Source organism: Myxocyprinus asiaticus, chromosome 18, assembly GCF_019703515.2.
Source record: "Myxocyprinus asiaticus isolate MX2 ecotype Aquarium Trade chromosome 18, UBuf_Myxa_2, whole genome shotgun sequence".
Taxonomy (NCBI): domain Eukaryota; kingdom Metazoa; phylum Chordata; class Actinopteri; order Cypriniformes; family Catostomidae; genus Myxocyprinus; species Myxocyprinus asiaticus.
The window spans coordinates 2,131,160-2,152,759 of record NC_059361.1 but is presented as its reverse complement, the minus strand read 5'-3'; the positions used below and the strand labels follow the sequence as shown (position 1 = coordinate 2,152,759).

At 37.4% G+C, this 21,600-nt stretch overlaps 1 protein-coding gene across 1 annotated transcript in view; it reads left to right on the top strand.

Moving 5' to 3' along the window:
* Nucleotides 1-21,600, top strand: part of LOC127455820 (voltage-dependent calcium channel subunit alpha-2/delta-1-like) — a 169,673-nt gene that overhangs the window by 44,503 nt on the left and 103,570 nt on the right. Inside the window, exons 4-7 of the mRNA XM_051723975.1 lie at nt 5,068-5,127; nt 8,104-8,139; nt 10,058-10,190; nt 18,345-18,476. Coding sequence (XP_051579935.1) covers nt 5,068-5,127; nt 8,104-8,139; nt 10,058-10,190; nt 18,345-18,476 — 361 coding nt within the window. The remainder of the gene's footprint in view (nt 1-5,067; nt 5,128-8,103; nt 8,140-10,057; nt 10,191-18,344; nt 18,477-21,600) is intronic.

The following is a 21,600-nucleotide window of genomic DNA, read 5'->3' as shown; positions in this document are numbered from 1 at the left end:
CGTTTTTGCTCCATTACAAGTTTCCTGGCGTACAGACAACATTTGAACTTTTTTTTGTTGATAATGTCTTGGATATTTTGTGTTTTAGCTATATTTTCTTAAGAAAGATGAAGCACTGTTAGCCGCTCTGGAACTTCTGCCAGATTTATCCACTGGACTTTACATTAAGATAAAATACAAGTATTTTAACATCCATAAAATGACATGCTTTACCTTTTAACACTATTCTTTGGCTGCCTTGCAAACATTAGTATTTCAGTGCTTTCTTTCACTGTTTCTCTACTCTTTCTTTCTTTCCCTCTCTCTCTCTCTCTCTCTCTCTCTCTCTCTCTCTCTCTCTCTCTCTCTCTCTCTCTCTCTCTCTCTGTGTGTGTTCAGACTGGCATGATTAAAGTGGAGTGAAGGTATTGATGGAGCTCCTGTGAGGTTATTGATTCCACTGCGGTTACTGTAATCAGGTTGATGAATTGGCGGGGAGTGAACTAGCGGGAATGAACAAGCAAACACGGCTGTAGTTTATTACTGTGTCCATCAGCCCCAGAAACACTCTGACATTAAGGTCTTGATTTACCAAGCGCATTAGTACCTGTAACGCGTCGCCTCAGTGCCACTGCTGGAGTCGCTACTGAAAAATACTTTGTTAAAAATGCAGGCTTGATTTAGCACCTTTTGTCTTCCTACATCTTCAATCAAAAATAAAAAAATTTCCCTCCCTTTACCCTTCCTTCCCATTATTTTCCAATGGCAGGTCCTATTGTTCTAAAAGTTTAATCCTTCGTTCCTTTCTGTTTTACCTTTCTTTCTTTCTTTCTTTCTTTCTTTCTGTATGTCTTTTTTTCTGTACGACTTTCTTTCTGTATGTCCTTCTTTTTTTCATTCCTTCCTTTCTTTCTTTTCTCTTCCTTCTGTCCTTCCTTCCGTTCTTCCTTTCTTTCTTCCTTCCTTCCAACCATTATTTTTTCATTCTGTCCTTCCTTTTTTTTATTCCATGCTTTCTTTCTACCTTTTATCCTTCCTTCGTTATTCCTTCTTCCCTTTCTTCCTTTTATTCTTAAGGCTTCCTTACTTTCTTCCAGCATTTTTTTCTTATTTCCTTTCTTCCTTCATTCCTTCCTTAAATCATTCCTACCTTCCTTCTGTCCTTCCTTCCTTCCTTCCTTCATTTCTTCCTTCTATCCTTTCTATTTCCTTCCTTCCATCTGTCCTTTCTTTTTTCTTCCATCCTTTTTCCGTCCTTCCAACCATTTTTTTCATTCTGTCCTTCCTTTTTTTCTTCCATGCTGTCTTTCTACCTTTCATCCTGCCTTCATTATTCCTTCTTCCCTTTCTTCCTTTTATTCTTAAGGCTTCCTTACTTTCTTCCAGCATTCTTTTTTATTTCCTTTCTTTCTTCCTTTCTGTTTCCTTCCTTCTTACCTTCCTTTATTCTGTCCTCCTTTCTCATCTGACCTTCCTTTCTACCTTCCATCCATTCTTTCTTGCTTCCTTGCATTTTTCTTCCATCCTTTCTACCTTCTATCCTCTTCCTCCTTCCATAATTCCTTCCTTTCTTCCTCACTTCCTTTTTTCTTCTGTCCTTCCTTCGTTCCCTCACTCCCTCCCTCCTTTCTTTCCTTCTTTCTTTCATTCCTTCCTTCTGTAAATTGTAACCAGCTACTGTGTATCTCCTGTGGCTTTTACTCATTATATCGCCTAGATGACACATTAGAATTATATCTTCTCACTGAGTGGCTGCTTGTGTTCTCACACAAATGAGAGATTCTTTCCTTTCACAAGGAAACTCGAAATAATGGATCGCTCACCTCCATCTTTCATTATCTCTATTCTACGTAATTGATTATTCTCTATAATGAGTAGAAATTCTTCAGTCTCGGTTTACATTATGAACTTCATGAACCTTCACTCCTTGAGGACCTCTAAAGAGCGCAGGCCACTAATGAGTCTTTCCTGGAAACGGTTGTTATGGCAGCAGCATGCTGTCGATGCCGCATGGATATATCGACATGTTGCTGCGCTCACAGTGTGGAATAATTGCAGCGTGTTTGTATGAGGGGGAGTGACATGGTATTTTAAATTTCTTTGATTTTTATCTCATATTTTATGAGTAAGGTTAGTCTGACCACAGTCTTCCATATTCTGAATAACAAGCTGATCTTTATGTGTGCCAGGTGCATGTGTAAATGTGTATGTGCCTGAGTGTGAAACTGTGTATTTTTAGTTGTTCCCAGACTGTGCAGAGGAGGTGAGGAGACTGCTGGCTCTCAGCTCAGACTTACTGCTCTAGAGTGTCTAATTGTGTGTGTGTGTGTGTGTGTGTGTGTGTGTGTGTGTGTTTGTGTGCCCGACTGTTTATAAGAGCAGCATCCATAGTATCTGGATAGTAGGATAAACATGCATTTTTCTGATGGTAGTTGTTGTTGTTGTAAAAGTTTTGTCCTTTATTTATTCCTTCCCATTTTCCAGTGGCAGGTCCCATTTTTGTAAAAGTTCCTTCCTTCTATTTCCTTCCTTCCTTCCTTCTTTCTTTCCATACTTCCTTCTTCCTTCCCTCCTTTCTTTGTTCTTCATTTATTCCTTTCTCCCTTCCGTCCTTTCTATTTCCTTCTTTCCCTCCCTTTACCCTTCCTTCCCATTATATTCCAATGGCAGGTCCTATTGTTCTAAAAGTTTAATCCTTTGTTCATTTCTGTATTTCCTTCCTTCTTTCCTACCTACCTTCCTTCAAACCTTTACTTTCTTCCTTCCTTCCTTCCTACCTTCCTTCCTTCTTTCCTTCCTTCCTTCCTTTACTTTCTTCCTTCCTTCCTTCCTTTCTTTCTTTCTTTCTTTCTTTCTTCCTTCCTTCCTTCCTTCCTTCCTTCCTTCATTTACTTCCATCCTTTACTTCCTTCCTTCTTTCCTTCCTTCCTTTACTTTCTTCCTTCCTTTACTTCCTTCCTTCCTTCCTTCATTTACTTCCATCCTTTACTTCCTTCCTTCCTTTACTTCCTTCCTTCCTTCCTTCCTTTACTTTCTTCCTTCCTTCCTTCCTACCTTCCTTCCTTCCTTCCTTTACTTCCTTCCTTTACTTTCTTCCATCCTTCCTTCCTTCCTTTACTTTCTTCCTTCCTTCCTACCTTCCTTCCTTTACTTCCTTCCTTCCTTCTTTCCTTTACTTCCTTCCTTTAATTTCTTCCTTCCTTCCTTCCTTTACTTCCTTCCTTCCTTCCTTCCTTCCTTCCTTCCTTCTTTCCTTCCTCCTTCCTTCCTTCCTTCCCACCTTCTTTCCCATCAATATCCAATGGCAGTTCCTATTGTTGTAAATGTTCCATCCTTTCGTTACTTCCTTCCCATTTTTTTTTTTTGTAGCAGGTCCCTTTGTTGTAAAAGTTTGATGCTTCCTTCCTTCCCTCCCTCTCCCCTTTCTTCCCATCATTTTCCAATGGCAGCTCCTGTTGTTCTAATAAGTTTATTCCTTTGTTCTTTTGTTCCTTTCTTTCTTTTTTCCTTCTTTCCTTTCTTCCTTCCCTATTTCCTTCCCATTTTTCTGTTATAAAAGTTTGTTCCTTTCTTCGTTCATTCCTTTCTTTTTCTTTCCTTTCTTTAAAGGGGATGTTAGGAGAACATGGTTTTCATGGCTCTTTTGTAAAAGAGCTCCCTCCAAGAGGGCGAAAAATTGTCAAGTAAAAGTAAATGATATATCGGTTAACATTGTACACTAGTGATTTAGATTATTTAAACCACAGTCATGCGTAGTTGAGAATTCTGCCAGAGCCCATCCGCGTGTGTGTTTGTGTGTGTGCATGTGTGTGTGCGTATGCACGTGCACGTGTGCATGTGTGTGTTTGTGTGCGTGTTTGAGGGTTGAGCTGACGAGAGCACCGGATGACACAACCAAGACCTGAATGTTCTGTTCTGTTCTGGTCCTTCTAAAACAGAGTGCATCATCCTGCCAAACTTTTTGCCCAAAACTTTTTGGGCCAGAAACAGAGCAGCCAGAGCAAGACTGTTTCATTTTTTCAGGATGAGAATTCAGAAATTATGTGTTGTGTTTTGGCACTATATACAGGGTAGTTGACATGAAATACTTTAACTTCCCTGGCGTAAATGTTTTATTTTGTTAATACTTTTTTTCTGAAGCAAGATAAACATAAATTATGATGAAAGCCACAAGATCGATATTTAAGGAGTAATCCATTATTTTCTAGAGGGGGGTCAAAATGACAATTTTCGCCTATGATTTTGGAGCAAAACTACAGGTAAAAAAAAATGACCGCACAAAGGTGTCAGCATCATTATTTTATGTTTACACCTAGATTGGTAGCTCTATTTCTAAAATCAGTTGACTTCAGCACATCGTGTTGCATTATATGCCAATTGTGTGAGTCCAAAAATGGGGGAAAACACTTTTTTGTGTTGTTTTTCCAAAGTTTGAGTGTCTATAACGCCAGAAGTATTAAATATATATTAATATCCTTTTAGATTCTGGTTCAGAACAAACTTTCCTTTTTGTATCTTCATTTTTAAGGCCCTATATGGTTAAATCTCAGAGATATTGGGCTCTCAATGTGGCTCCATGTGAAATTTTACCCATTTTCATTTGGTCAAAAACCAAATTTTGGGTCTTATGGTATGAAACTAGTTTTTCTTGCCCAACAAAACAAAGGTCTGAAGTACAAATAATATTGAAACTACAAATGCACCTTTATTTATTCACAATAAAAACTCATGTAAATTTATTTATTTATTTTAGATAAAAAATATATTTGAGATAAAATGGTGAAAAACGTATATGGAAATGGTGACGGTGTCAGTACCTAAAACAAACTATTTATTTCAAACATTCATGGACACAAATTATGCCTAAATTACCTACTTAATCCTTTTTTTTTTTATTTCCTGGAATTAAAGCTCAATTAATGCATATCATGTTTAAGGCAGGTGATATTGCATTAGATGACAGTGGTGTCTATTGTTATTACATTTAATTTACCAGCTCATGATCAAAGCTACTTTGATCATTGGTACTTTGATGTAGTAACTAATTAAAATTGTTTATTTTTTTGTTGTTCTTTTTGTTTTTTTTAGACTTTGGCAACTGCTGCAGAGAATTTTCAAATGGAGCATCAATGGAAAGATGAGTTTGAAGTAAGTAATTGTACAAGATTTCTTGTCCATTTACCCAAATATGTTATTTTATTTTATATGCAATACATTTTTAGAAATATTTAGAGATTTTAAGCAATAAAACCCTCAGTCGTGTGTTATTGCAAACTCTAAACACATGCATGACAACATAATGCAAAGCACACTATTTTGAGCGTTCTATTGCTTTTATTCAAGCAAAACTCAGAAACATCATTTCAGATGCATGTTTTATTATCTACTTTCCCTTCTGCCTAAAAGTAGTTCCCTCACAAGTAGCTTATTGCTATGTATTTTAGCACAACTAGAACACTGTATTGACCAATCAGCATCCAGGACCAGAATTATCCGTTTTATTGTTCTTTTTTCCAATTGTATCAGTTTTCACATCCGCCTTGTACATACGTTTATTTAAGGCAACGGAAGGAATCTCAGATGTCTTTGAAATGACTTGCATGCTATTCAAGGATAAAATATGATGTTCTGCAGATTCTTGATTAGATCATTCCAAATGAAGACACCAGCAGTGGGAGAGGCTTTTGAAATTGATAATACCTCGGCTCAATTTCAGTGCTAAATGGCTCGTGTGTTAAAACTCATCATCATGCCAAGACGTTCCAGTAAATGAAATCAAGATTCATTAAATTAAATGCAAACAAACAAGGGGATTTATACATTGATTTATAAATAAATATTCTGAGGCCTCTTCTGACCCCAGTGTGTGAGTGTGTGTGTGTGTGTGTGTGTGTGTGTGTGTGTGTGCTTTTGTGTGTGTGTGTCGGTGAGGGAATGTGTTGCTGCTTAATACTGTGGATATAATTTCACTACCCACACTCTCACAGATGTCTCAAGATTTTATTTCACTGAATACACATTCTGCATATCTCTCGTGGATTCATATTCATTGTAGACACACACTAACACACCATATGCTCTGAATGACTAAAAAACACCTGATTCCAACAACGCTGATGTTCCAGAGCTTTGTAACATCAGCAGGTTATTATAACTTCCAGCTTTCTTTGGCTCTCCCTGATACACTGCATGCATACTTGCAAGTTAACTACAAAGCAAATGTTCAGCAAGAGCATATGAACTGTGCCTGCAGTACTTGTAAATGTACAGGTAAGCACAGTTATTAGTGGTGGTTTTTTATGGGCAAGCGCTGCTCTTCCGAAAGTGTAAAGGGATCAGTGACATGATGCTCAATTTATGTATTTTTTTGTCCTAATTTATGAAGTTATTCAAAAATATATTTCACATACACTGTGATTAGCATGATATACTGTATTTCTGAGATCAGTAAATATTTTTCTGAAGCTTAAATAACAAATAGTATGTCAATATTAACAATAAAATCATGTGACAATAAAACCATAAAATAGAGAGCACCCCTTTAGAACCTCACGAATGTGTCAAGTTTAAAAAAAATATATATATATATATCACCTGACCTGAACAAAATTTGCATAGAAATGTAAAAATATCTGGAGTAACCCTGAGAAAACTCTATGATATTTGTGGCTCAAAAATTCATGATATTTATAAAAAAAAAAAAAGAAAAAGCAATGAAGGGTGTAACAGTTAAAGGACGGGTAAGGAGGAGGTGGGAACCGGTTGAACAGTAAACATAAAGTTTAAAGGTAAACTTAAAACTTAAACTTAAAACCAACATAAACAAACATGCAGCCGTGTGCATCACTCTCTCTCTCTCGAGCCAGCACCTCCGGCCGCCCCTTTATCTCGCTCTCCCGCTGATCAGCTGATTCAGCGTCGGCCATGCTTCATCACGGCGTGGCCACACTCCTCCCCCGCCCGATTCAGGCCGGGGTGCCACCGGTCTGACTAACTCCCCCTCCATCTCTGGGGGCGAGACGCTGCCCTTCTGGCTGTTCTGTCAGCCGGTGGTCCACCCCACCTCCTGCAAACTTGGGGGGAGAGACGAGGGGAGGCGTGGGGAGAGGGAAAGGGTGAGTGGAGACACAGAGAGAGAGAGAGAGAGGAGAGAGAGAGAAGAACTTGCTCGCCGGCTCCCGGATGTGCTGTCGCCCGGTCCTCAACCGCTCCTCTGCCCTCTGGTGGATGCCAGCTTGCTCCTCCCCCGGCGGACGGCAGCGGTTCCTCCGGCTCTCGGCGGCCGGCAGCGACCCCTCCGTCCCCAGACAGACGGCCGCGGCTGCTCCACTGGCGGATGGCAGCAGTGAGGACTCCGCGACAGCACATCCCTCCTCCTTCCCGGGTTTCGGCACCACTGTAACAGTATAAGGATGGGCAAGGAGGAGGCGGGAACCGGCTGAACAGTCAACATAAAGTTTAATGATATAAATGAACTTAAAACAACATAAAACATAAGGACACAGACACACATGCAACACGGTCACATGTGTCTCTCTCTCTCTCGACCGGTGTCTCCGGTTGCCCGTTATCTCGCTCTCCCACTGATCAGCTTATTCAGCGCCGGCCGTGCTCTATCACGGCCCGGCCACGCCCTCCTCCTCGTCACAAAAGCATTTTAATAACTTTTACTTGATGTTAACACTACTTGCCATTTTTTAAAGTTATTTTTATAATAATATTGTCCGAGGTGATAAAAATTAGAAATCTTTTAAAAATCTAGTTTAATATGCATTCGCAAGTTCATAGATTTTTTTTTTTTTTTTTTTTTTTTTTTTGTGAATAATGTGAATAAATGACTTTAAATATTCATCAAATTAAAGGTATTAAAACACATTCCTTGTACCTTTTTAAATATATGTTTCAAAGTAAATAATGCACAATAAGACCATGAATGTGCATTAAAAAGTAAACAGGGTCAGATTTGATGCCCATGGAGACTTAACATAGTGCTGTTCTATAGTGACATCATGGAAACAAGTTTTCATCTGCCCCAGTTGTATGGCAGTAAATCATGTTTCTGTTCTATCCTGAATCCTAGCTTTTCTCAAAGTTGTCTTTTCTTATTTTTCCCTCTCTCTGCAGGAGGATGATATAGTTTACTTTAATGCCAAGGATAATGTGAGTATATGATTAAACCCTCTTAAAAGAAACACTTATTTAAAGTTATAATATCATCCCTTAACTGACCTGCACTCTATAGGAGACTCTTTCACTGTGCACTATATATCACAACTGCCAATTAGGACAAGTGTCCAGGGGAATGGAGGGGGCGCATTACGTTGTGTGACAGTAAAAAAAAAAAAAAAAAAAATTTTTCTAAAAGCATAACAGACACCTAAATTACAAGCAATCCGATACCGATAGTTTCGTGGTTATGCTTCTTAATGCTACATTGTTTCAAATCACTGATAATTAAGTACACATCTTCGAAAGAAATTTAATTTATAACTTTATTCTCTATGTCTCTACATGGTCTCCGTTATAAACAAAAAGCACATTTTTAACTCAAACTGACTGAATTGTTTACATTAAACTGGTACGATTTTTTAAACGTTTTTTAACTCACATGAACACTTTAGCTGGAACAAAATAGAGATTTAAGCCAATAGTTTTAAATAAAAATTCTAGTAGTGCAAATTGTATGAATTGCAAACAATCTGCCAATGTGCGATATTAAATAATTGATAACGATGACTGGCTGATACATCTGCTATTATGTTGATTGCTGAATTGGCAAGATATTTATTTTGATTTGATATTGATATTTTATATAAATCCTGTAAATTGTATTTTATTTACTATCATTTGTTTGAATATATGAGATTTTGTGGGGTTTTGATTAGAGGTAGACCGATATATCGGTTTTACCGATTAATCGGAGCCGATAGTTGCTTTTTGGAACTAACGGTTATCGGCATAAAACTGTTGATAGTTGCCGATAGTTTTTTCACCATTTAATAATTTCAAAATAAGAGTCCCTGGTGAGTTTCGGGCTTGTTTATACATAAAAGTCCCGCGTTATGGACCAAATTGTAATTTTTTTTAATTTTTTTTTTCTGGTTATTATTGGGATTTTGGTTGAACAAAAACTGCATCTGCGATTTTATTAATTTTGGACTCATCATAGTCATAGTGAAGAAAGAATGGGATTTTAATTTTAATGTTATTTTTTTACATTCTATAAATCAATTTGAAAAGTATCGGCCGATTAATCGGTTATCGGCCATTCTCACTACCTTAGTTATCGTATCGGCAAAATCCACTACCGGTCGTCCTCTAGTACGAATTGCAAACAATTTTTATTTTATTGATTTTATTTTATTTAATAGTAAATATTATGTAAAATAAATGGTCATTGCATTTTTGCTGTCTTGTGTATATCTTATTATTAAAGGAATATTACGGGTTCAATTCAAGTTAAGCTCAATCGACAGCATTTGTGGCATAATGATGATTACTACAATATGTGTATATATATATATATATATATATCGGCTCATCCTCCTTTTCTCTAAATAAAGCAGAAATGAAGGTTACAGTGAGACACTTACAATGGAAGTCAATGGGGCCAATTTTTGGAGGCTTATAATTTTATAAAAACACTTACATTAATTATTCTGTTAAAAGTTTTTTATTATTTGACCTGTAAAGTTGATTAAATCATCGTTTTATGGTCGTTTTGGGCTTCACGGTGTTATGTCGTCATTGCAATGAAGTTGTCAAATTGGATAACTTTACACAGAAAAGTTCAGTAAGTGATTTTAGCACACTAAAATTATTTCAACACGCAATTTTAACAAGAGGCACGAGTCGAAATTAATGTTGTGGTTATCAGCATTATGATGCAGATGCTCTCGATTAAGCTAAACTTGTATTAAATCCGGATTATTCCTTTAAATTCTGTAATATATCATATATGTTGGCATTATGTTCTTTAGACATTTAAAAGCCCTTATTGGTCAAACACTAGTTTTATTATTATACAGAGCTGATCTGCTGTACCTGTGGTGTGATATCATGATTCTATCTCCTACAGCTGGAATCCAATGAAACAGAAGGACGGAAAAACCGGATCAGACCTGAATTTAAAGAAGACCCGTCATTCAAAAACCGCCTCACTTCCTACAACCACACGGCTGTGCATATCCCCACAGATATATATGACGGCTGTAAGTATCTCCTCCTCCCCCCACAGACGCACTTCTATAGGACCTGCCTGCACCGCCCTAACATGTTATCTACTGCTGGGAATGTGATGAGACACTGTACGACTGATTGTTTTGGATAATTAAACTGAGTGTGTCATTGTGTTAGCTTTATAGAATTATAGAATCTGTTTGACAGCAAGCGTTCTTTTGTTTGAACTAGATTTTTTAATTTTATGAAGAAAACATGCGTGGTGTTTGCCGAATGCAAGATTGCCGCCACAATAAAAGAGAGTTGCCAACTTTTCTCAAAGGACATCAAATATTAACCGTAATTGACTTATCCAGACGTGTGTGTTTCTCAATGGTTTTATATGTAGATAGCAGGTTGTCCAATCTGCAGAGTCTCAGCGGCCCTGATGGGATAACGTCTAGCTCTTGAGTGTTAGATGTCCCTTCTCTATTGACCTTTACATACACACTCCCATGAACATACTAAATGCATGCACACGCACGACATGTGCCAGACAAGTGAATTAGGTAAGTACTCGTGCCCTTTAGTAAACATAGTAGTTTTTAAAATATAACTGTGATAAGCTTTGACATAAAGTTATACAATATGGAGGATGTTGGTGCAGCTATCATTATGAGGACTCTCCATAGACATAATGATTTTTATACTGTACGAACTATAGATTCTGTCCCCTAACCCTAACCCTACCCCTAAACCTAACCCTCACAAAAAACTTTCTGCATTTTTACATTTTCAATAAAACATCGTTTAGTATGTTTATTAAGTGATTTGAATTATGGGGACACTAGAAATGTCCTCATAAACCACATTTATAGCATAATACCCTTGTAATTACCAGTTTATAACCTAAAAAAATGTCCTCGTAAACCATTTAAACCTGCCCACACACACACACACACACACACACACACACACTCACACACACATACACACACTCACACACACACACACACACACACACTCACACACACACACAAACACTCACACACACATACACACACTCACACACATACACACAAACACACACAAACACACTCTCACTCACACATACACACACACACACACTCACACACACACACACACACACACACACACACACACTCACACACACTCACACACACATACACACACTCACACACACACACACACACACACACACAAACACACTCTCACTCACACATACACACACACACACACACACACTCACACACACACTCACACACACACATGTTGGTGCAGCTATCATTATGAGGACTCTCCATAGACATAATGATTTTTATACTGTACAAACTATAGATTCTGTCCCCTAACCCTAACCCTACCCCTAAACCTAACCCTCACAAAAAACTTTCTGCATTTTTACATTTTCGATAAAACATCGTTTAGTATGTTTAAGTGATTTGAATTATGGGGACACTAGAAATGTCCTCATAAACCACATTTATAGCATAATACCCTTGTAATTACCAGTTTATAACCTAAAAAAAATGTCCTCGTAAACACAAAATATATGTAGATATTTTTCAGCCTATTGACGATATTTGATATATATCTCGATAATTATGTATTTGCTCGAGCCCCGTGCATAGACACGTTTATCTGTCTTTCACCGCAGCCTTGATAATACTCACAAAAGTGGGTTTTTTTATTTATTTATTTTATTTTTTTTTATTGGTTAAATAAATACATAAATGATGATAACATTAAAATCAAAATATTCAATGGCATGGATATTTACTGAGTAATCCATTATTTTGTAGAAGGGGGTCAAAATGACAATTTTTGGCTTTGATTTTGGAGCAAAACTGCAGGTCCAAAAAATAACCTTAGAAAGGTGTCAGCATCATTATTTTATGTTTACACAGAGATTGGTAGATCTATTACTAAATGCAGTTGACTTCAACACCTCTTGTTGTATTATATGCCAATGGTGTGAGTCCAAAAATGGGGAAAAACACTTTTTGGTGTTGTTTGTTGGAGTGCCTATAACTGCAGAAGTATTAAAGATATTTTAATATCCTTTTAGATTATGGTTCACAACAAACTTTCCTTTTTGTTTCTTAATTTTAAAGGCCCTATATGCTTAAATTTCAGAGATATGGGGCTCTCAATGTGGCTCAATGCATAAATTAAGTTTTACTCATGGGTCATATGGATGTTTTTTATTTGTATTTTTTTATATATATATATATATACACTATATTGCCAAAAGTATTCGCTCATCTGCCTTTAGACGCATATGAACTTAAGTGACATCCCCTTGTTAATCCATAGGGTTTAATATGACGTCGGCCCACCCTTTGCAGCTATAACAGCTTCAACTCTTCTGGGAAGGCTTTCCACAAGGTTTAGGAGTGTGTTTATGGGAATTTTTGACCATTCTTCCAGAAGCGCATTTGTGAGGTCAGACACTGATGTTGGACGAGAAGGCCTGGCTCGCAGTCTTCGCTCTAATTCATCCCAAAGGTGATCTATCGGGTTGAGGTCAGGACTCTGTGCAGGCCAGTCAAGTTCTTCCACACCAAACTCGCTCATCCATGTCTTTATGGACCTTGCTTTGTGCACTGGTGCGCAGTCATGTTGGAACAGGAAGGGGCCATCCCCAAACTGTTCCCACAAAGTTTGGAGCATGGAATTGTCCAAAATCTCTTGGTATTCTGAAGCATTCAAAGTTCCTTTCACTGGAACTAAGGGGCCAAGCCCAGCTCCTGAAAAACAACCCCACACCATAATCCCCCCTCCACCAAACTTCACAGTTGGCACAATGCAGTCAGACAAGTACCGTTCTCCTGGCAACCGCCAAACCCAGACTCATCCATCAGATTGCCAGATGGAGAAGCGTGATTCGTCACTCCAGAGAACACGTCTCCACTGCTCTAGAGTCCAGTGGCGGCGTGATTTACACCACTGCATCCGACGCTTTGCATTGCACTTGGTGATGTATGGCTTGGATGCAGCTGCTCGGCCATGGAAACCCATTCCATGAAGCTCTCTATGCACTGTTCTTGAGCTAATCTGAAGGCCACATGAACTTTGGAGGTCTGTAGCGATTGACTCTGCAGAAAGTTGGCGACCTCTGCGCACTATGCGCCTCAGCATCCGCTGACCCCGCTCTGTCATTTTACGTGGCCTACCACTTCGTGGCTGAGTTGCTGTCATTCCCAATCGCTTCCACTTTGTTATAATACCACTGACAGTTGACTGTGGAATATTTAGTAGCGAGGAAATTTCACGACCGGACTTGTTGCACAGGTGGCATCCTATCACAGTACCACGCTGGAATTCACTGAGCTCCTGAGAGCGGCCCATTCTTTCACAAATGTTTGTAGAAGCAGTCTGCATGCCTAGGTGCTTCATTTTATACACCTGTGGCCATGGAAGTGATTGGAACACCTGAATTCAATTATTTGGATGGGTGAGCGAATACTTTTGGCAATATAGTGTATATATACTAAAAACACATTTTCTTTAAATTTGGTTGATTTGACATGGAACACCCATATGACTTTCTTTCATTCCTAAAACCCAAAAGGAGTTTTTGTTGTCATCAAACCTCGCACAACTCATATTTAAATGGTTGAACATGAATGAGATTTGGAAGAGGAAAACATTTTAAATCAATAAAGACTCCTCTCACAAAGCTGTCGTATGGCTTAAGAAGACTTGACATATAGCGCATTAGTCATATGGACTACTTATTTGACACTTTTTTGGTGCTTTTAGTCATTTTTGGCGCTTGACAGCCTCTAGTCACCATTCACTTGCACTGTATGGAAAAGAGCAGCAAGGACATTCTGCACCATCAATCCTTTTGTGTTCCACAGATGATAGAAAGTCATTTGAGTTTGGAAAAATATGAGGGTGAGTAAATGATGACAGAACTTTAATTTCTGTGCAAACTATTCCTTTAAACTAGTACTACACAATATATTTTATAGAGAGAGAAAGGGAGACTGACAGAGACAGAAAGAGACATTAAGGGAAGGTGAAAAGTGCTGCACAATAATTGCTTTGGTCTGGGGTTTGACCTGATCTTGTGCCAGAAGAAAACTTGGTACGTGTGTAGAATCAGGCTCACTCCAGACCCTCTCCAACTCTGTTTGCTGGAACACACCTGTGTGTTTGACTAATGTCCAATATTAATGGACTGTCTATATGGCCATTAATTCCAGAGGTTGTTGACTCTGTGCACACTCTAGAGAATCTGTGAGAATCTAATGGCTTTTCTGCTGCGACACTAAAAGCAAAGTTTGCACACGTAAGCTTCTATCAAACACACGGAAACCACAAAGAGCTTGGAATCACACACACACATAATCGTGCAGAAGTAACACGGATATGTCACTCCCATCGGAGAGAAAATTGGATTTTCATGGATAAAGTAGTACATCGTTTAGAGGTTGCCAGAGAAAGGTGGGCTGCCCCCCTCCGCCAGTGTCAGCCAACACCTAGAAAAACGTACAAATTGCAGAGGAGAGCTGGCAAATTTCCTCCCCTTCACACTGAAAGAATACAGTGAGAAAACTAGATTGTTCATTTTCTACAGAAAATGTGAGTGGTGTTTGCCGGTGCAAAACTCGCCACCGTGATGCTACGGTGTTGTGGGTGGTTGCCAGGGCGTTGCTGTGCGGATTCAAGAGTGTTCTGATTGGTTTTCATTGCGTTTCTATTAGGGATGGATGATATATCGAAATGATATAATCGCGATGATTTTAATATGCTTTTTATTTTGCCTTTTAGTTTCATAAAGAGCATTAATTGACTAATTTCACAATCCTTCAGGGCTGTACAATTAATCAAAATAGCATCATAGCTTTATGGTCATATGTGATTATTAAACTGCAAAAGGCTGCGGTGAAAGACAGATAAACGTGTCTGTGTGTGCTTCAGAAGGTGCTCTGTTCTCTGTATGCACGGGGCTCGAGCAAATACATAATTATTGAGATATATATCAAATATCGTCAATAGGCTGAAAAATATCTACATATAATTTGTTTAGCCATATCGACCAGACCTAGTTTCTATGAGATGCCTAGGTTGCTCTGGATTGTTGCTAGGGAATTGATAGGTGGTTTCTAGGCGGTCTCAGCCTCAACCTCAGATGGCACGCCCATGGACCGCCCACAGTCTGTGCACTTTTTCTGGTATCTTCTGTGCATTTACCGCTATTTGTTTGTGTGTTTTATGCACAGTTGATCACAGAGACTGCCAAGCCATAACTTTTATGATAGTATTTTTTCCATTCCCTTTTTCTTCCAGATCTACAGAATGTTGCGCTGTTTAGCGATGCAAGCAACACTTATGTGTGTAATTCTTTACTCTGTGTTTACACATTTCACTTTATAATTTCAAGCATGGGCCTATCCGGTCATCATTTATCATCACGCAGTTTGCAATATTTGCTCAATCCTACAGTCAATGATCAGTCTTCTTGTCTTGTTCTGCAAAAAGCTGGAGAAACAATGCCTCTTTTTCCCTTGCTCAGCTTTGCCCTCCCACCTCTGCTGCATGCCAGCTAATAAAATGAAAGTTATGGTTGTTATAACACTGAATTTTTCATGCTTCATTACAATAATTGTTGACATGCAGGCTGTTTTCTCACTTGATTAGCATAATCTCGACGAGCACTTGTGACTGCCTATCAGCACGCAGCCTTTTCAGATGCAAAAGGTTTGATATGATAATTATATGTTTCCATGGTTCCCTCAGTGATGATGTAATAAAGTCAATCAGCTTGTTTGCGGCTGAAGTGATGAGGAGCTCTCGGTTCATAGCACTGAATTACTGTAACAGTGCTTGAGATGAGTGTAAATTACACCTCTCATTGTCTCTCTACTCCTCCTCTCACTTAGTTTCATTTTTCTGGTCTGTACATGTCACCAAAAGCACCATGACCTGTGTATATGATGGCATTTTAATGCAAAATTTGATTCAAGACTGAAGGGAGATTTTGGTTGGACAGCACATTTTTTGTGATTGAGAAAATAATAATAAGCTGATTTATTTTAGTTTTTTATGTAACTATTCATTCTTCTAACACAATAGTGTATTTTAGCACAACTGGAAAGCTGTGACTGGAACTATACATTTTGTAAAATAACTTTTTCATTAAGGGGAAATATTTGTTACCTGGATTTGATATTGATTTGCACTTGTAATCCGGGCAGTATGTGGTTTGAAGTTGTCTTGCTGGAAAATGCCAGGACGTCCCTGGAAAAGACGGTGCTGGATGGCAGTATATGTTGCTCCAAAATGTGTACATATCTGTCTGCATTAATGGTGCCCTCACAGATGTGCGAGTTACCCATGCCATGGGCACTGATACACCCCTGGCCCATACAGACACTGGCTTTTGGACCTGACGCTGATAACAGCTTGGATGGTCCTTTTCCTCTTTGGCCCGGAGAACACGACAGCTTTGTTTTTCAAAAACTATTTGAAATGTGGACTCTTCAGACCAAAAAACATGGTTCCACTATTCTACTTTCCATCTAAGATGAGACCAAGCCCAGAGAAGTTGGCAGCGCTTCTGGGCAGTGTTGATGTATGGCTTCTCCTTTACATAGTAAAGTCTTAACTTGCATCTGTGGATGCTGCGGCGAGTGGTGTTGTCAAACAAAGGTTTACTAAAGTAATTCTAAGACCACGTTCATGATATCCATTACAGATGAATGATGTTTTTTTAAGACAGTGACATCTGAGGGATCAGAGATCATGTGCATTCAGAAGTGGTTTTCGTCTTGCCCTTTACACACTGAGATTTGACCAGATTCCTAGAAGCTTTTAACTATATTGTGCACTGTAGAGGGTGGAATGCCCAAAATCCTTCCAATTTGTCTTTGGGGAACATTGTTCTCAAAGTGCTGGATTATTTGCTGAAGTCTCAAATTATCTTGCTCTTGAAGGACTCGGCTATTTTTGGAGGCTCCTTATATACTATGACACGATTGCCTCACCTGTTTAACATCTCCTGTTTCAGATCCCCTTATTTCAACTCATCAAATTGTTATTAGTCTTAAGTTACCTTTTTCAACTTTTTTGGAGCGTGTTGCAATCATCTGATTTGAAATTACTGTGCATTAAAAAAAAAAAACTATGAAATTCACAAGGTAAAACATCGTATAATGTTTAGTTGTTGTGCTTTATATATAGCAAAGGGTGAATATAATTTACAGATCACTCCTTTTTGTTTTTATTAGCATTTTTCATACGGTCCCAACTTTTTTGGAATTGGGGTTGTATAATGTATTAAATATATTTATAATATATGTAGTATGTATGCTTTAAGTAAAGTGACAAAAGCATTGTCTTCTTATAACCACTTAAAAATATCTTACGGGTGTTTATAAGACATTACAAGTCATGCTGGAAGTTATAAACATTACACATGCACAAAATACAAAATAACACATATTTAATGTACATTCTGAGATATTATGAAAAACACGTGTAAAGCTACAAGGTTAAAATAGATCAGAAACTCTAAATATTTATGTTGATCACACATGTAGCCAATAAACAAATCAAACTGATTCTATACTGAACTCTATTCAATAAACTTTCATGTTTGTGCATCTTATTTTATAAATAACTTCCATTATATAAGTGTGACTTGTAATGTATTGTATGTTATAAGTTTATGTTATGACTGTTTATAAGAAGATATTGATTTTGTAACTTAAAGCAGTCAAAGAACACTTATAATATGATCATAAAGTCTTTTAACTGTTTACACTATACAGCACTTATAACATTAACTTTATTAACTTCTGCTGTGTTATAACTGGATGTTGCTTGTGTTATAATGCATTATACTCTAAAGTATAACTATGAATAGGGGAAGTTATAATTATTATGAGAAGTTATAACTTATTTTAAGGTGTATTATGAGACATTATGAATGCAGTATAATGTATTTATAATGCCTTTACAATGCATTAAAAATATGGGCTTCATAGAAAGTGTTATAGGGCATTTCTTTCCTAATACCAAATAAAAAATATAAGCTGTCATCCCTTAAATTTCGGGTCGTAACATAAATTAAGGCCTTATTTTCTGTTTACTATGTTCAACCGAGGTCATAACAAACAGTTCTGCTGTAAATGAAATAGTTAACATTGTATGTATCTTCCTATATATTTCAGCTACCATTGTGTTGAATGAGTTAAATTGGACAGAGGCATTGGAGGACGTCTTTAAGAAGAACAGAGAAGAGGATCCGACACTACTGTGGCAAGTGTTTGGCAGCGCGACTGGATTAGCTCGCTATTACCCAGGTAAATATGTGTCGGGGGATTCACTAAAAGTTTATTGTACCCACTGATAGCGTTGTTTATTTGTGTGCGCTGTCTGCGTTGTTTTAGCACCTGATTCACTAAATGGATTATGCAAATCCAGTAACAGTGCAAAACGGTAAAAATAAAATAAATAAATAGTGCAGTTTCTGAGCATCATTCACCATCTTGTACTGAGTTTTGTGTTGTGGAGGGTGCAGCAAACTACTGCGAAATGGCATAGTTTACTTGGACTGTACCGCATCATTTCACCAGATGCCAAAATCGACTCTTTAGGCCCTGCATAGCAGAATTGCAATGTTTGTTAAAAGCAGTTAGATGATATCTTATTTCCATTACATATGGCTAAAACAGTAAATTAACATCTATTAATTTCAGTGAATAATAGATAAACTATTTACAAATGATTTTCATCTGTTTCCTGTGCTGTTCTGCCATTATAAAGTATATACTTCATTACATACAGAAGGTTATTTTTTGATTACCAGCAAACATATCATCAAAATCAATTAACTGTACTGCTTGCTGCTTGTAATATATCATTTTACATATACTTTTGTGTTTGGATTGTGTTTGAACAGTGATGTAATTTTGCATGGTTTTTCCAAAATTCACCCTCAAACAAAATACATTAAAATCATTTTTATAACCAGTGCCTTCCTAAAAAAAAAAAAAAAAAAACACTTTCAAGGAGAAAAATTACATTTAGTTAATAAAACTAGGTTCAAAAGTTTGTAGAAAAACTTAGAGGTTGGAATGAAAAAGCCAAGCCTGTAAGTTGAGATAAATAGACAGACAGGCAGATGGACGGACAGACAGACAGATAGATAGATAGATAGACAGAGAGAGAGGCAGGCAGACAGGCAGGCAGACAGACAGATAGATAGATAGATAGATAGATAGATAGATAGATAGATAGATAGATAGATAGATAGATAGATAGATAGTCAGACAGACAGACAGGCAGGCAGACAGACAGGCAGACAGATAGATTTAACATTAGGAAGAATGACAAATAGATAGATAGATAGATAGATAGATAGATAGATAGATAGATAGATAGATAGATAGACAGACATACAGGCAGACAGACAGACAGACAGACAGACAGACAGATAGATTTAACATTAGGAAGAATGACAGATAGATAGATAGATAGATAGATAGATAGATAGATAGATAGATAGACAGACAGACATACAGACAGACAGACAGACAGACAGACAGACAGATAGATTTAACATTAGGAAGAATGACAGACAGATAGATAGATAGATAGGCAGGCAGGCAGGCAGACAGACAGACAGACAGACAGATAGACAGATAGATAGATTTAATATTAGGAAGAATGACAGATAGATATATAGATGGATGGATAGACAGACAGATAGATAAAAAGATAGACAGACAGACAAAGAGACAGACATAGAGGCAGATATACAGACAGACAGACAGATAGATAGATAGATAGATAGATAGATAGATAGATAGATAGATAGACAGACAGACAGGCAGGCAGGCAGACAGACAGACAGACAGACAGATAGATTTAATATTAGGAAGAATGACAGATAGATATATAGATGGATGGATAGACAGACAGATAGATAAAAAGATAGACAGACAAAGAGACAGACATAGAGGCAGATATACAGACAGACAGACAGACAGACAGACAGATAGATAGATAGATAGATAGATAGACAGACAAATTAGATATAGACTTAGCTATGTGTTGTTAGCATGTAGCTTGGTGTTGCTAGTTTGTTTTGCTTGTATGTCTATCACAGATTTGGTGCATGTAGATTGAAAGCTTTGACAGTAAGTATAGTCAGACATTTTGAATGGGAGTCAATGGGAAATTGGGCCTGTTCGGACATCCGCTACGGGAATACCGTAATTTCGATCTGTTAGAAAAGATAGAGTACACTATTCGAGATCCGTCTGAAGGTTTGTGCAAAGCTTGGTGCTTGTAGCTTGAAAGCTCTAGGAGGGTTTAGAGTAAAAAAGTTTAGAAGTTTAAATAGTAGATCAGTAGGTTGGCTTCAAGATATATACAAAATTGCACTTTTTCCACTATTCTCCATCATTTGATAATCATTTTGAAGAATCTCTGTCATTTAAAAAATAAATAATGATAATAAATAAATAAATAAATAAAACCTGTTCATACACATTATAAACAGAATTCTTCGAAATCTCCGACTTCATGTAAAAAAATAAATAATAATATATAATAATAATAATAATAATAATAATAATAATAATAATAATAATATGGCTGCAGTCGCAACAGTTAATTCTGTTTGATATGCCATGTTATTATAGCCAGTGTTATGCTTTCTTGTTCTTAAACATTTTGCAAGAACATATAGAGGTGAATTAATGAATTAATGTTGTGATAAATGGTTTTGGCGTTCTGAGTGTTGCCATACTCAGGTTTGAGAATGTGTACAGCTCCGAGTAGAATCTATGAGTAACCATCACAAGATTACAGTAATTATAATCGACATGACATGAACGCAGCATTAATTGGGGCAGGCAAACAGTACGGATTTTTGTGAAAACTACACATACTGTACTGAACTGTTATAAGCCTTTTATTAAGTGTTTAAATATACCTGCTGCAAGGTATACCAGCACAGAGAACGTCTGGTTTAACTGGATTTCATTAGTTAATTAGAAGCACAATTTTGTGCTTTAAAACTGCACACTAAAAGGGCACAACTCTTGAATTTTGTGAATTCTTGTTTTGCAGAACACACACATTTCAATGCACATTACAATCAGAATTCACACACATGCACTGCACCCCCCCCCCCCTCTCTCTTTGTAAGACTCCACCGTCTCTAATTGGTAAACATAGCATGTAGTCCCAGCTCAAATTACACCAAATTTTCATAACAAATTATAATATCAAATATCGCAGCAGCTCAGCAGAGGACTTATTGTATTCTTCAGAGCTTTAATGATGACAGAGGAGAGATGTAATGAGGTGGCCAATTCATTTCCATTACTTTCACATTTATAATTGCTTAGCCTTTACTAAAACTTTGCATATAAATAGTATATTAGCCACAGTTGAAGCATCATCTCTTAACAGGTT